This window comes from Eulemur rufifrons, chromosome 8, assembly GCF_041146395.1.
Source record: "Eulemur rufifrons isolate Redbay chromosome 8, OSU_ERuf_1, whole genome shotgun sequence".
Lineage (NCBI taxonomy): Eukaryota > Metazoa > Chordata > Mammalia > Primates > Lemuridae > Eulemur > Eulemur rufifrons.
This window is the reverse complement of record NC_090990.1, coordinates 102,461,199-102,474,037: the sequence shown is the minus strand read 5'-3', so window position 1 is coordinate 102,474,037 and position 12,839 is coordinate 102,461,199. Positions and strand designations below refer to the sequence as shown.

The 12,839-nt window shown below is 44.9% G+C and overlaps 1 protein-coding gene across 1 annotated transcript; it reads left to right on the top strand.

Moving 5' to 3' along the window:
* Positions 1–9,651: 9,651 nt before the first annotated feature.
* On the top strand, positions 9,652–10,572 carry KPLCE (KPRP N-terminal and LCE C-terminal like protein). The gene is made up of 2 exons (XM_069478747.1): positions 9,652–9,957; positions 10,045–10,572. Exons 1-2 carry the CDS (start codon positions 9,652–9,654, stop codon positions 10,570–10,572), a joined length of 834 nt encoding a protein of 277 aa, XP_069334848.1.
* The last annotated feature ends 2,267 nt before the right edge of the window (positions 10,573–12,839 follow it).

Genomic DNA, 12,839 nt, shown 5'->3' with positions numbered 1-12,839 from the left:
CACCTCTACCCTCTAACAGTCACGATGCAGGAAAGCATCCCTGATCAGCCTCTCGGAGAGAAAGAAGCACCTGGAGGGGGTGAGCAGAGTGGGAGGAAGCATCAGGGACCTAAATTTAACTTCCTTTAACCTTTACTGCAGTATTTTCATGTGTGGTGGCCCCTCAACTCAATGGCTGACTTTTGTCTTTTAGCCAGCACAAATGAATTATTAGCAGTTATCTTAAGATAGTTATGAACTTTAATTTAATGATAATTCCTTAAGAAGAATGACTCTGTGCTCTCCTGATCTAGTATTTTTGTCCCTGCCCAGCTATACATCTGCTTTAAATCCTCTGATGACCCAGATCAGAAGTTCCAGTAGACTAAGCTACACACTGCTAGAAGGAACAGGGTCACTGTGACCTGAGCAAACTGACCCTAGTCCCAGAGCTTAGTCTATGGGACTCTATCTTTACAAAAGCCCAGACAGGAACCCTGATCCCAGCAGAGGGCAGCTGGGAGGTCCCATGGCCTCCATGGCAGATAGATGGAGGATTGTAGTCGAGACAAAATAAGGAGGCAGGTGAATGTCAGGAATTACCTGGCCCGTGCTCTGGTTGGAACACTGCCACCAGCCTTTCCTAGGTCCCTGGCTCACCTTAGAGTCCCCTGGGTCTTCTATAGAAAAGGTGTCCCTGAGTCTGGCTCCTCATCCATTCTGACTCTCCTGATACCTGTTCACTTGTCCATAATTGGGTCTATAACCAAGGTGAGAGTTTTGGGGAGCCCAGGAAGGCTCTGAGCAAGGTGGAGGTAGAGCTAGTGAGTCTCCAAAGGAGGAATGGATGAGAAGAGAAATATGTGAAGAAGAAATATGCAAAGAGGATTTGATCTATTTGGCTCTGAGTAAAAGTAACTTCACAACATAGGAATGTAGACATACAATGTTTCTAGGTGATATTTATCAAGAGCCTGACCTAGAACTGGCACTTTTACCAGATGGGCAAGGACCTCCGTACTTGAGTCTATGTCAACTTTTCTCTGGTCCCTAGATTCTTAAAGCTGCCTTGTAGCTTAAGAGTGTCCTTTTATACCTGAGTATAACCATTGCCATTGCACATGGTAGATAGCAATATCGGCAAAACTAACTAACATTCAGTTAGCACTAACATGTTAGGCACATGTTTTAGCTCGCATTAATCGTTTCTTGGATGATCGTGTTAGATGATTGTAAACTCCATGGAGAAAAATAAAGCTTGGAAGAGGGACAGGGAGGGCCAGCTGGTGTGGATTATAATGTTAAATAAGGTCACTGGCTAAGTCCTCATGAAGATCACATTTGAGAAAAGACAGGTGAACAGGTTAGCCATGTGGACATCTGGGAGAATATTGTGGGTGGAGAAGCAGCAAGGGCAAAGGGCTCGACATGGAAGTGCACCTGGGTGTCAGATGAACGGCACAGAGTGAGGGGGTGAGGGTAGGACGTGAGGTCAGCAAAATATGGGCATAGGGTCCAGTATGTGCCTCCCTTCAAAGGCCACTGTAAGGACTTTGGCTTTTAGCATGAACAAGATGAGAAGTGATTTGAATGTTTTGAGCAAAAGAGTGACATGTTCTGACTTTTTTTTAAATAGTGATATTAAATATTTCTTTATTTTTCGATAACTTGTTTCATAGATTGTAAAGAATTATTGCTTTTGCCCCACCCGAGTCAGAGCTTCAAGCATGTCCATCCCCCAGATGGTGTGCACCACACCCATTAGGTGTGAATAGACCCATCCCCTACCCCCCCCCGCCCCGCAACCACCATGCCTGACACGTGATAAATGTCTATGTGTGCACATAAGTGTTGATCAGTTAATACCAATTTGATGGTGACTATATGTGGTGCTTGTTTTTCCATTATTGTGATACTTCACTTAGTAGAATGGGCTCCAGCTCTATCTAGGATATTACAAGAGGTGCTAGATCACCATTGTTTTTTGTGGCTGAGTAGTACTCTATGGTATATATATATATATATATATATATCACATTTTATTAATCCACTCATGTATTGATGGGCACGTGGGTTGTTTCCACACCTTTGCAATTGTGAGTTCTGCTGCTATAAACATTCAAGTGCAGATGTCTTTTTTATAGAATGTCTTTTTTTCCTTTGGGTAGATAGATGCCCAGTAACAGGGTTGCTGGATCAAGTGTTGGTCCTACTGTTAGCTCTTTGAGGTTTCTCCATATTACTTTCCATAGAGGTTGTACTAGTTTGCAGTCCCAGCAGCTAATGTCTCAATTTTACAGATCAGGAAACTGAAATGCAGAAAATTCAGCAAATTACCTAAGGAAGAAATTATCTAGGAAGGCAAAGCATGGAGATGAGTGGTGCAAGTGCCAGGATGAACTTTTACATCATATATCTAGGAATCAGCAGAGCTGTGACAAGCACCAGTTCTGTCTGAAAGGAGAAGTTCCTGAGTGTTGAGCTGGTTCTTGGGGTGGAGGTCTGGAAGAGGTTGGGATAAAGGACAGAACATTCCATTTGTATTGAAAGGATGGACAACATGGTTCGGAGGGTCGAGAGAGGATGTGATCCAGTGAGGTCTATTTGCAGAACCCACTATATATTAGGAGAATGTGGAATTTTCCTGGATCCCTTTGTACCTTGAACTGCAAAGATGAGAAGACTTGTTTCCATTAAAAATTTCAGGAGGTGGTGGTATTAAACAATTAATAATATTAAACAATTAATACAACCAATGCAATTAAACATCTCTACAAAGCAGTAGGAAAATCTAAGGGAATGTTTACCTAGTGTGCATTATGAGGGAATACATGGGTTAGGGAAAGGCTGGTAGAATTCCAAGGGAATCAGCCTCAGTGTGCCCTTCCAGGATAAAGAGGAGTATTTGGCATCAGTGTTCCCTGGTCTCTGCAACCAATAGGGTTCTGGTGCTGTCTTGCCCTGTAGCCCTGGCATAAATACAGCCCTGAGACTCTGAGACAAGTGGAGCTGACATTCTTGTGTTTTGATGCTCCACACATATGCACACAGTGGGAAACCTTTGTTAATCCCCCATATGTGAAAACACTCTCCGCTCTATAGCTGATGCCCTTTAGAGGATTTTCCTTGGCTCTTCTTGTGTCCCAGTGTTTGTGGGGTGGGGTGGGGGAGGGAGGTCCCTAGCAAGCTTGTTCAGTGTCCATGTGTGTTATGGAACATGCCCCAAATGGGATTCAGAGATCCTTCCTAGAGTGTGCCCCTACCTGGCTATGACCTGAACAAGCTTCTTCCTTTCTCTGTGGGCCTCAGATACAATATAGGGGCAGAACTCTGTGCCTACAAAGGGCCTTGCCAGCCCTTCTGTGGCTCTACAATGTTATCTCCTGATGATCTAGGAGGAACTGCCAATTGTCACAGGCATAATAGTACAGGGGATCTCTGGTGCAAGTCGCAGAGCAAAGCCTGTAGCATGGACATGAATAGATATGGGATCCAAGGGTGGGGATCACTGGTCTCAGACACAAAGAGAGACTTCTCACTGAATACTGAAATTCCCGTGCCCTCCCTTTCCTGGGTGTGTGGTTTCTCACTTTGTCCCACTTCTTGTCCCTGGAAAGGGAAGGGCCCAGATTTTGCCTTTAGAGTGTCTCCAGTTCTTGATCGGGACAAGTTCCTAGTGTGAGAGGAGACCCAGGCCCTGTCCTTAAGGAGCAACATGTCTCTCTGGGCACCTCTCCCTCTAATCCCCTAGTTGTGGCAGAGGGTGTGGCTGAGATGAAATCTTGGCCACTAAGATTTCACACTAAGGGGCCCAGGTTCAAACATGCAGTTAATGTTAGGATTCATGGATGCTGGTGCTATAAGGGATCTGAGAGATAATCCAGTATACAGTTTCTAACTATCCAGATAGTAAACCCTGAAACAAGCTAACTGGGGGGACTACATATAGCTTTTAAAGACCAGTAGATTTTCCTAAGAAGAACAGCCCATTAGGTTGGATGACACAGTCGTTCACCTGTGTCCTGGCAGAGGCCAGACTTCATGACCTGTTGAGTACCCTCCACCTTGGAGATGCTTTTCTCCACTTATTGGCCTGTACATTTACTGGACTATTTTTCCATGAATCCACAAGTCTCTGATTCTACAAGCTTGTGTCCAAAGAGATAAATGGGAGGGAGTTTCTGGGAGCTTTGAGGATAGCCCTGTGACTCATCCTGGCACTTGTACCAGTCATCTCCATGCTTTGCCTTCCTAGCCTATAAAATGGGTGGAGCACAACCCACTCACCTGTTTTGGTGGCACATGGATGCAGTATCTCTCACCAGGGATGTTAGTGCTGTCTGCAGATGTCAAACCCATTAGTGAGAGCGTGGCCCTACAGAGCAGGAAATGAGCCAATCAGAGCTCACAGATGGCTCACAGATGGCACGCAATGCACCGCTTGGCTAATGGCAGGACAGGGCTCACCATGTGGAGGAAGGAGATGAGTCTGGGCTGTACTGTCAATGTAAGCCATCCCCATCCATTCACTCATTCATTCATTTGTTTAGTCAGTGTTTCCCTGGTCCTGTGATGATATACAGTAAATATGTCCACAATAACCAATTCTTGAAAGTTATAGTTTAGTGGTAATAACTCTATGAAAAGCTAAATTTTGGAAGTATACATTTCCTTTGAGGAATAGGCCCCTACAATCATAGAGTATCATACCAAAAGGGGCCTCATCTAACCTCTTTAGAGTGGAAGAGAAAAGGCCTAGAGACAGCAGAGCACTGTGGAATCACAGGCTGGTGTAGTGGTAGAATCAGGACAGGAGCTCAGGTCTTCCTATTGGTACCTGGAAATATTTCTCTCCTGTTTTGTTGACATGCCTTAAAATGGCTGCTCTTCTAGGTATTTTCTTCCTTATAAAGTTGGGCTGTCCCATCCTACATATAATATAGAAGGCTTTGTAATGATTGCCTGTTAGGTGACTGAAAGTTATGGTTCCTAGAATATCATGGATTTTAACACCAAAAACAGTATGTTGTGGTGGAAAAACAATAAAATGTCAAATCTCTTATACCCGAGTTCAAATTCTGGCTCTGCCACTTCTACCTGTGTGAGCTTAGGTACGTTATTTATTTGTTTGCTTGTTTGCTTGGGACACTGTGAGAACTAAATTTGACAAGCTATCCTATGTGAAGTGTCTAACCCCAACAGGAATTGTTTCTTTCCCCTTTCCTCCATAAAACATCAGGCCTGGGTATCAGCTGAGGTGGGACACTTAGGAGAGCAGGAATGGAATGTCCTGGAACCACATCCCTCCTCACTTACCCTTGTCCTTTAGGGAGAAGGACAGGTGGGTTTCATAGAGACAGCTGTAGAATGTGACAAGCCTATCAGAGGCAAGAATGACAGGAGGAATCAGGACACATTCTAATCCTGAGACAGAACCTCCCCTTCTTGATTCCTCCAAATTGTTCAGGGGCAGGGAGGAATCACTTTACTTGACTTAAAAATATACTACAACGCTATAATAAAACAAATGGTACTGGAAAAAAAGCAGACACATAGACCAATAAAATCTGCGAATTAATCCACACATATACTGTCAACTGATCTTTGACAAAGGTGCCAAGAACACACATATGGGGAAAGGTCAGTCTATTCAATAAATCGTCCTGGGAAAACTGAACATCCACATGCAGAGGATTTAAATAAGACCCTTATCTCATACCATATACAAAAATCAAGTAAAATAGATTAAAAATGTAAGTGTAAGATCCAAAATTGTAAAACTACTAGAAGAAAGCATAGGGAAAAATCTCCATGACATTGTTCTGGGCAATAATTTTTTGGATATGACCTCAAAAGCACAGACAACAAAAGAAAAAATAGGCAAGTGGGAATACATCAAGCTAAAAAGCTTCTGTATATCAAAGGAAACAATTAACAGAGTGAAGAGACAACCTATAGAATGGGTGAAAATATTTGCAACCTATACATCTGCTAAGGGGTTAATATCCAAAATGTATAAGGAACTTAAACAACTCAATAGCAAGAAAACAAATAGCCAAATTAAAAAATGGGAAGCTGGGCATGGTGGCTTATGCCTGTAGCCCCAGCTAATTGGGAGGTTGAGGTAGAAGAATCGTTTGAGCCCAGGAGTTCATGACTGGCCTGGGCAACACAGCGAGACCCCATTTCAAAAAATATGGGCAAAGGACCTGAATAGACATTTTTCAAAAGAAGACATGCAAACCATCAACATGTATATGAAAAAAATGCTCAACATACTAATAATAAGGTAAATGATAATCAAAACCACAATGAGATACCACCTTACTCCTGGTAGAATGACTACTATCAAAAAAACACAATATGACAAATGCTGGTGAGGATGCAGAGAAAAGAGAACTCTTATACACTGTTGATGGGAATTTAATACAGTTACTATGGAAAACAGTATGAAGATTTCTTTAAAAAACTATGGATAGAACTACTATATGATCCAACAATCCTACCACTGGGTTTTTGTCCAAAAGAAAGGAAATCAATATATCAAAAGGATATCTGTACCTCCATTTTATTGCAGCATTATTCACAATAGCCAAGATATGGAATTAACCTAAGTGTCCATCAACAAAGGAATAGGTAAAGAAAATGTGGTGTATATACACCCAATTGAATACTATTCAGCCATAATAAAAGAAATCTTATCATTTGCAACAAAATGGATGAACCTGGAAGATATTATTCTAAGTGAAATAAGCCAGGCACAGAAAGACATACCACATGATCTCACTCACATGTGAAATCTATAAAAGTTGATCTCATAGAAATGGAGTAGATTGGTGGTTACCAGACCCTGGGGTCGTTGCTGGGTGGGGTTGGACAGATATAGAAGAATGTTCAGAGATTTTGCAAGGCCTGACTTGAACTAGTTTGTGAACTAGTGGGGATTTGTATTTTCTTTGTTTATTTGGGAGCCTTAGGGATTATGGGGCCTGGGGAATGTGAGGATTCATTATATCCAAATACAGTAGCAAGGTTTACCCAAGAATCCATGTGGCTACAGTGGGGCCTGGGCTAGCTGATTTGAAGAAGTGAAATTTGGAACCAGTGCCAGGATCAGAATCAAGACAAACTTCTCGGCCGGGCGCGGTGGCTCACGCCTGTAATCCTAGCACTCTGGGAGGCCGAGGTGGGCGGATCGTTTGAGCTCAGGAGTTCGAGACCAGCCTGAGCAAGAGCGAGACCCCATCTCTACTAAAAATAGAAAGAAATTATATGGACAGCTAAAAATATATATAGAAAAAATTAGCCGGGCATGGTGGTGCATGCCTGTAGTCCCAGCTACTCGGGAGGCTGAGACAGGAGGATCGCTTGAGCTCAGGAGTTTGAGGTTGCTGTGAGCTAGGCTGACGCCACGGCACTCACTCTAGCCTGGGCAACAGAGTGAGACTCTGTCTCAAAAAAAAAAAAAAAAAAAAAAAGACAAACTTCTCCAGTGGGCAACCCAACGAGGCTCAGTGGGAACAGTATGGGCTCTGGAACTAGGTAGGCTTGGTTTCAAATATCCTGTGTTACTACTGACAGGCTGACGTTGCTGAAATAGTTAGACCTATTGGTCTCAGTTTCCTCTTCTGTAAAAATGGAGCTAATGAAGCCTACCTCATAGGATTTTTCAAGAACAAATGAAATGACACAAGTGAAGAGGCCAGGACAGTATTTGGCACATAGTAAATGCTCCGTAGATAATATTTCCACCTCTCTTTCTGCATCTACTGCAAAGGGAAAAGGCAGGAGGCAGGGATTCCAGGACAATGCTATGTTTAGAAATAAAAGGCAACATATTGTAGTGATAAGATCATGGTCTGTGGAAGCAGACTGCCTACATCTGAGTTGTGGCTTCCCTACTTACTTGCTCTGTGACAACAGGTGACTTCCTTAGTCTTTCAGGGCCTCAACTGCATCCACCTATAAATGTATCTGCCTTGTGAATTGTTTGGTGCATAAAAAGTATTCAATTAAATGTTAGATTCTACTGTTATTGCCATCACACAGTGTTCATCTGGCTAGAATTCACCCTATTCTGGGTTTTTGGGGATCAAAGCCTGATAGTGAGGTCTAGGAAGGTGAGGATGGGGAGGTCACAGGACATGAGAAGGCTGAGGAGAGAGTGTAGACATGCATCCTCGGGTCTGCTGTCATCAAGTGCCCGCCTAGTTTCCTTAGAATAACCTGATAGTGCATGGAATAAACCATTTCTTGGGGGCCTTGCACCCTATTAAGCCAGAGACCACTGAGCCAAACTCTTTGTGCTCAGCAGTCCAGACCAGTAGAAGCCACCATGACAGCCCTCAGAAAGGACACTTGCTTTAGGCTGGGAAGACACATTGTAGCTTTGGGCACAGTGTATGAAAAATTGAGAATCTAATCATATCTTTGGCAAGTCCTTGAAGACCCAAGTGTCCTAGAAACAGCCTCATTAGAGACAGATCACATAGGCGTCACTCATAACTTCTAGGAAAAGGAGATTGACTTGTTTCCTGAGGAAGGCAACAGGATCCTTTATCTCGTGTTTGGGAAAAACCCAGTGTCAAGCAGAGACATGCCCTGCCTCTGACTGAAGAGCCAGGCATACTGGGGAGGAATCTTGCCAATGCAACACCAGCCCTTGTCCTCGTGATCTCTGGTGCTTCATTTAGATGCCATTAAATTGCCTCATTGCTGCCCTATAAAAGTCTCCCCAGCTGCCAATTCCTCAGATCACTGACTTCTTCCAGTCTTGTTTGCTCCTGTCAGCAAAGAGGGTAAGTCTCTAAACTAGACAGGGACATGGCAAGAAGCACAGCCTAGGTGCAGTTGGGGTGGAGAGCTATGGGGTGAAGGGGCAGTGTGGACTAGACACTGGGGACACCCATGAAGGAGGCGGCGGCAGTGCTGGTGGGATCGTGGAGCCTGGGGCGCTGGAGGAGGCGGGGAGGTACAAGATGAACTGGTAGCCCTGTGTGAGAAAGGACTTCAGAGAACTGAGCTCCCCACCCCTCCTCTGAGTGCAGGTGTGTAGTCCTCTCTTGGGTCCATGTGCTAATGAGGTGAAGTGATGGACTAGGTGGTCCAAGGAGCAAATGGTTAGAAACTTGCTCAGACTTGGCCTTGTTCTTTGCTCCCTGTCAGGCACAGCTTGAGGGTCATGTGGGTTCAGGGTCTATTGACATAAATTTGCCTTCCCTGGGTCCCCTGGAAGGCAGGAAGAAGGAAAGCCACCCTGGAGAGAATCAGTGCCAGAGAAATGGTGGCAGGGGGAAGCAAACTGGGGAACAGCAATTTCCGCAGTTAATTCACAATTACAGACTGAAGTAAGTAAGATGAGAGGAAGCTTGGAGAGCTGGGTAGAAATGCAGACTTCACTCCTTTAAGCTCTTCATTTCCCACTGTGGAGACTGAGGCCCAGAGGTGACCAGTGACTTGTCCAAAGCCATAAGAGCTGAGCCTAGAGTCCCTCACTCTGAGTCTACCCTTCTGCCAAGTATATAGTCTCTGGGTGTCTGAGACCTTCTCAGAAAGGCCACTGCTTACAAATCACTCTGTCCAAAGGGGATACTGAAGGTTTCCCTGGAAATCTTCCTAGTTTCACAGTTCTGATGAAATCTCTCTTTTCAGATTTTGCAAAGCCCCAGAAAAATGTGTGACCAGCAGAAGCAGCCACAATTCTTTCCATCTTGTGTGAAAGGTTCAGGACTGGGGACTGTGCAAAGTACCAAAGGTGCCTCGGTGAGAGTCCCAGCTCCAAGCCAGACCCAAATCGTCTCTGTGACAGGCCCTGCTCCAGCTCCTGCTGCTCCAGGCCTCATTGCTCCAGGCTTGGCTGCTCCAGATCTCGCGGTAGGCTCTGCTCCAGCCTCCACTCAAACCTATGTGAAGTACCAAGTTCCATGCCAGCCTCAAACCTACATAAAGTGCCCAGCTCCTTGCCAGACTAAAACTTATGTGAAATGCCCAGTTCCATGCCAGACAACCTATGTGAAATGCCCAGCTCCCTGCCAGACCTATGTGAAGTGCCCACCTCCATGCCAGACATACATGAAGTGCCCACCTCCATGCCAGACCTACGTGAAGTGCCCACCTCCATGCCAGACTACGTATGTGAAATGCCCAGCTCCCTGCCAGACATACGTGAAGTGTCCACCTCCATGCCAGACGACCTACGTCAAATGTCCAGCTCCCTGCCAGACCCAGACTTATTACGTCCAGTACCCTTCTCCTTCCCAGAGCTCCTACGTTCAAGCTTCTGCAGGTGGCTCAGCCGCCCAGTCCTGTACCCCTGACCCGTGCTCTGCACCTTGTTCCACAAGCTACTGCTGCCTGGCTCCCTGGACCTTCGGGGTGAGTCCTCTGAGACGCTGGATCCAGAGGCCCCAGAATTGCAACACGGAATCGTCTGGTTGCTGCGAGAGTACCGGGTGCTGCAGCTCCGGAGGCTGCAGTTCTGGGGGCTGTGGCAGCTCTGGGTGCTGTGGCTCCGGGTGCTCCTGTTTGGGAATTATCCCCATGAGGTCCCGAGGTCCTGCGTGCTGTGACCATGAGGACGACTGCTGTTGTTAAAACACAGGACAGCCCTGCTCCAGAATTCACTGTTCTGCTATGCCTTCTGGTACATCCACCAGCCTCAGGCCCCTCTGTGATTCCCACTGATGTAGAACCTCATGGCTTCACCTCTGTGCTTTGCTTCTTTACCAAGGCAGCCTGCCAGAGTTAGCGCAACCTCCAAACTTTGGCAAGAATAAAGCTCTGAATGCAATTCATGGTAACTTCCTGTCTATTTCTTTGGTCTATGTTTATGCTATATTATCAGACACTCTTCTGCTCTTATTTCTCAACTAGAGAAAAAATCTGCGTGAACATAAACAAGCAGACTGAGCTGGTGAAATCCTAGCCTGGGATCCCATGCTTTCTAGAATGTTGTGAATAAACTTCCCCATGTAAGTCAGCAGCATCTAAGGAGGAGATTTGGGGGTTGAGTGCTGCTTCTTTCCTGCCCTCTGATTAATTTGCAGAAAGGCTTTGGCCATAATGAGGCCCTCATGGTAGCATGATTGCTGTATGTAAACTCAGAGTTTATCCTCTGGGATGTTGAAGGGATAGGGAATCATATCTGCTGGCTGATGTCCCTGCTGCTATACAAGTGGCTTGAACCCACGGTGGATTTTATGGATTACGTTTTCTTATCTGATAGGCTTGCCCTCCTGAAAACATAGGGCAAAGGCCTGAGGGAAGAGGCCGGCATTCCCCCAAAGTGGGTAGATATTCCCCAGGTCGGCCCTGGTAGGAAGTGAGGGATCTCCAAGAGGAAGGTGAACCTTGTGGGAGCAGCAGCCAGGCCCCAGGCCAATCACCCATCCTCATTAGCGTTTCCTTCTCCATTGCTTGGCTAGCTCTGGAGAGCCTGGGGTAACTAGAGTCTCTAAAGCACACACATTAAAACAAAAAGGTAGAGTGATAATGACTATTCAAACAACCCTACAAGGCCTGGTACATAGACCACAATATGTCTGGTGAATGCATAAATGAATACATAAACAAATGAATGAACAAGAGCAGGGAATAGTGTGTTTGCTTCTAAGTAATCTCTGGTGATTCACCCTGGGATACTAGCAGAATGTCATCTGCATTACTCTGCTGTCTTTGAATGTATACCTGTAGCTCCAAAAATCGGCCTCCATGCCTCCATCCAGACCCCTAAACTTGCAGCCCAGTCACTGGACTCCCACCCAGAGCTGGAACAGCCTTGCCTACAACCACACCTTCCTTTTGTACCACCAAGCGGCCCCTGCAATGCAGGCAGATGGAGTGCTGCCTATGCTGCAGTTAACATGAGTGTGTGATGCTTCTCTGCACTTACCATTTAAATATTGCATAAGTAGCATGAGCTACGTAAAAATGTTAATAGTACAGAAGTTTATGGGTAAAAATTAAAAGTTACCTGCCAACTTCCAATTCCACACTGTTTTCCAGGGATGACTCTACTCAATTTGGATTATATCCATCTAGACCTTTGTCTAGGTATTGCTTATACATAAACCACACAGAGCTAAATAATTCCTGAAGCTTCCTGTGGCCTAGTCTCCAGAGAATGATATCCAAAAAGCCCAGCCCAGCACTGATGTACTATGAAATATTGTAGGAAATTCTCTTGATAAGCCATTATATACTTCTAAAAATCCCACTTCTATTCTCTTCAGTTCTCCAATATTCCACAGCCGCTCAGCAGCCTCTCACTAAGCTCTCCAAATGTTCTCTAACATGCAGACATTGTGGCTCCTTCGATCTCTTTCTCCCTTTGCTCACTCTCCTTTCCTCTCCCATCCCACTGGGTCCAGTCCTGGTTACGTAGATAGTTCTCATCTTTCTGGCTCCCTTGTTAATTTTCTTTATATTTAGCCATTCTTGGCATTCTCTGTTCCAGAGGAATTGACCGGGGAGCAAAACCCTCTCTTCTTCTCTCCAGCCCAATCTATTGATTTTGTGTAGGAGGGAGCAAATGAATTATAAAGCTTAAAAGGCAAAAACATAATTTTCTTTAATAGGGAGTATAAGTGGAAAGAAAAGACAGGGAGCAAACACTCACCCATTAATAAATCTCAAGTGATTGCATATCATAGACTTTTCTTTTTATATTATACAGGATCACTATGATACTGGGGTGGACCACTGCCCAACAGCAGAGAGAGTTCTTGCCTTCCATGCAAGAAGGAATTTAAGCACAGCGGCATGAGTGAGAGAAAAGAGTTCAGATAGGAGATATGAGCAAAAGCAGAGAGGTTTATTGAAAGCAGAGTGCAAGGAAAGACAAAAGAGCAGACTGATCCAAG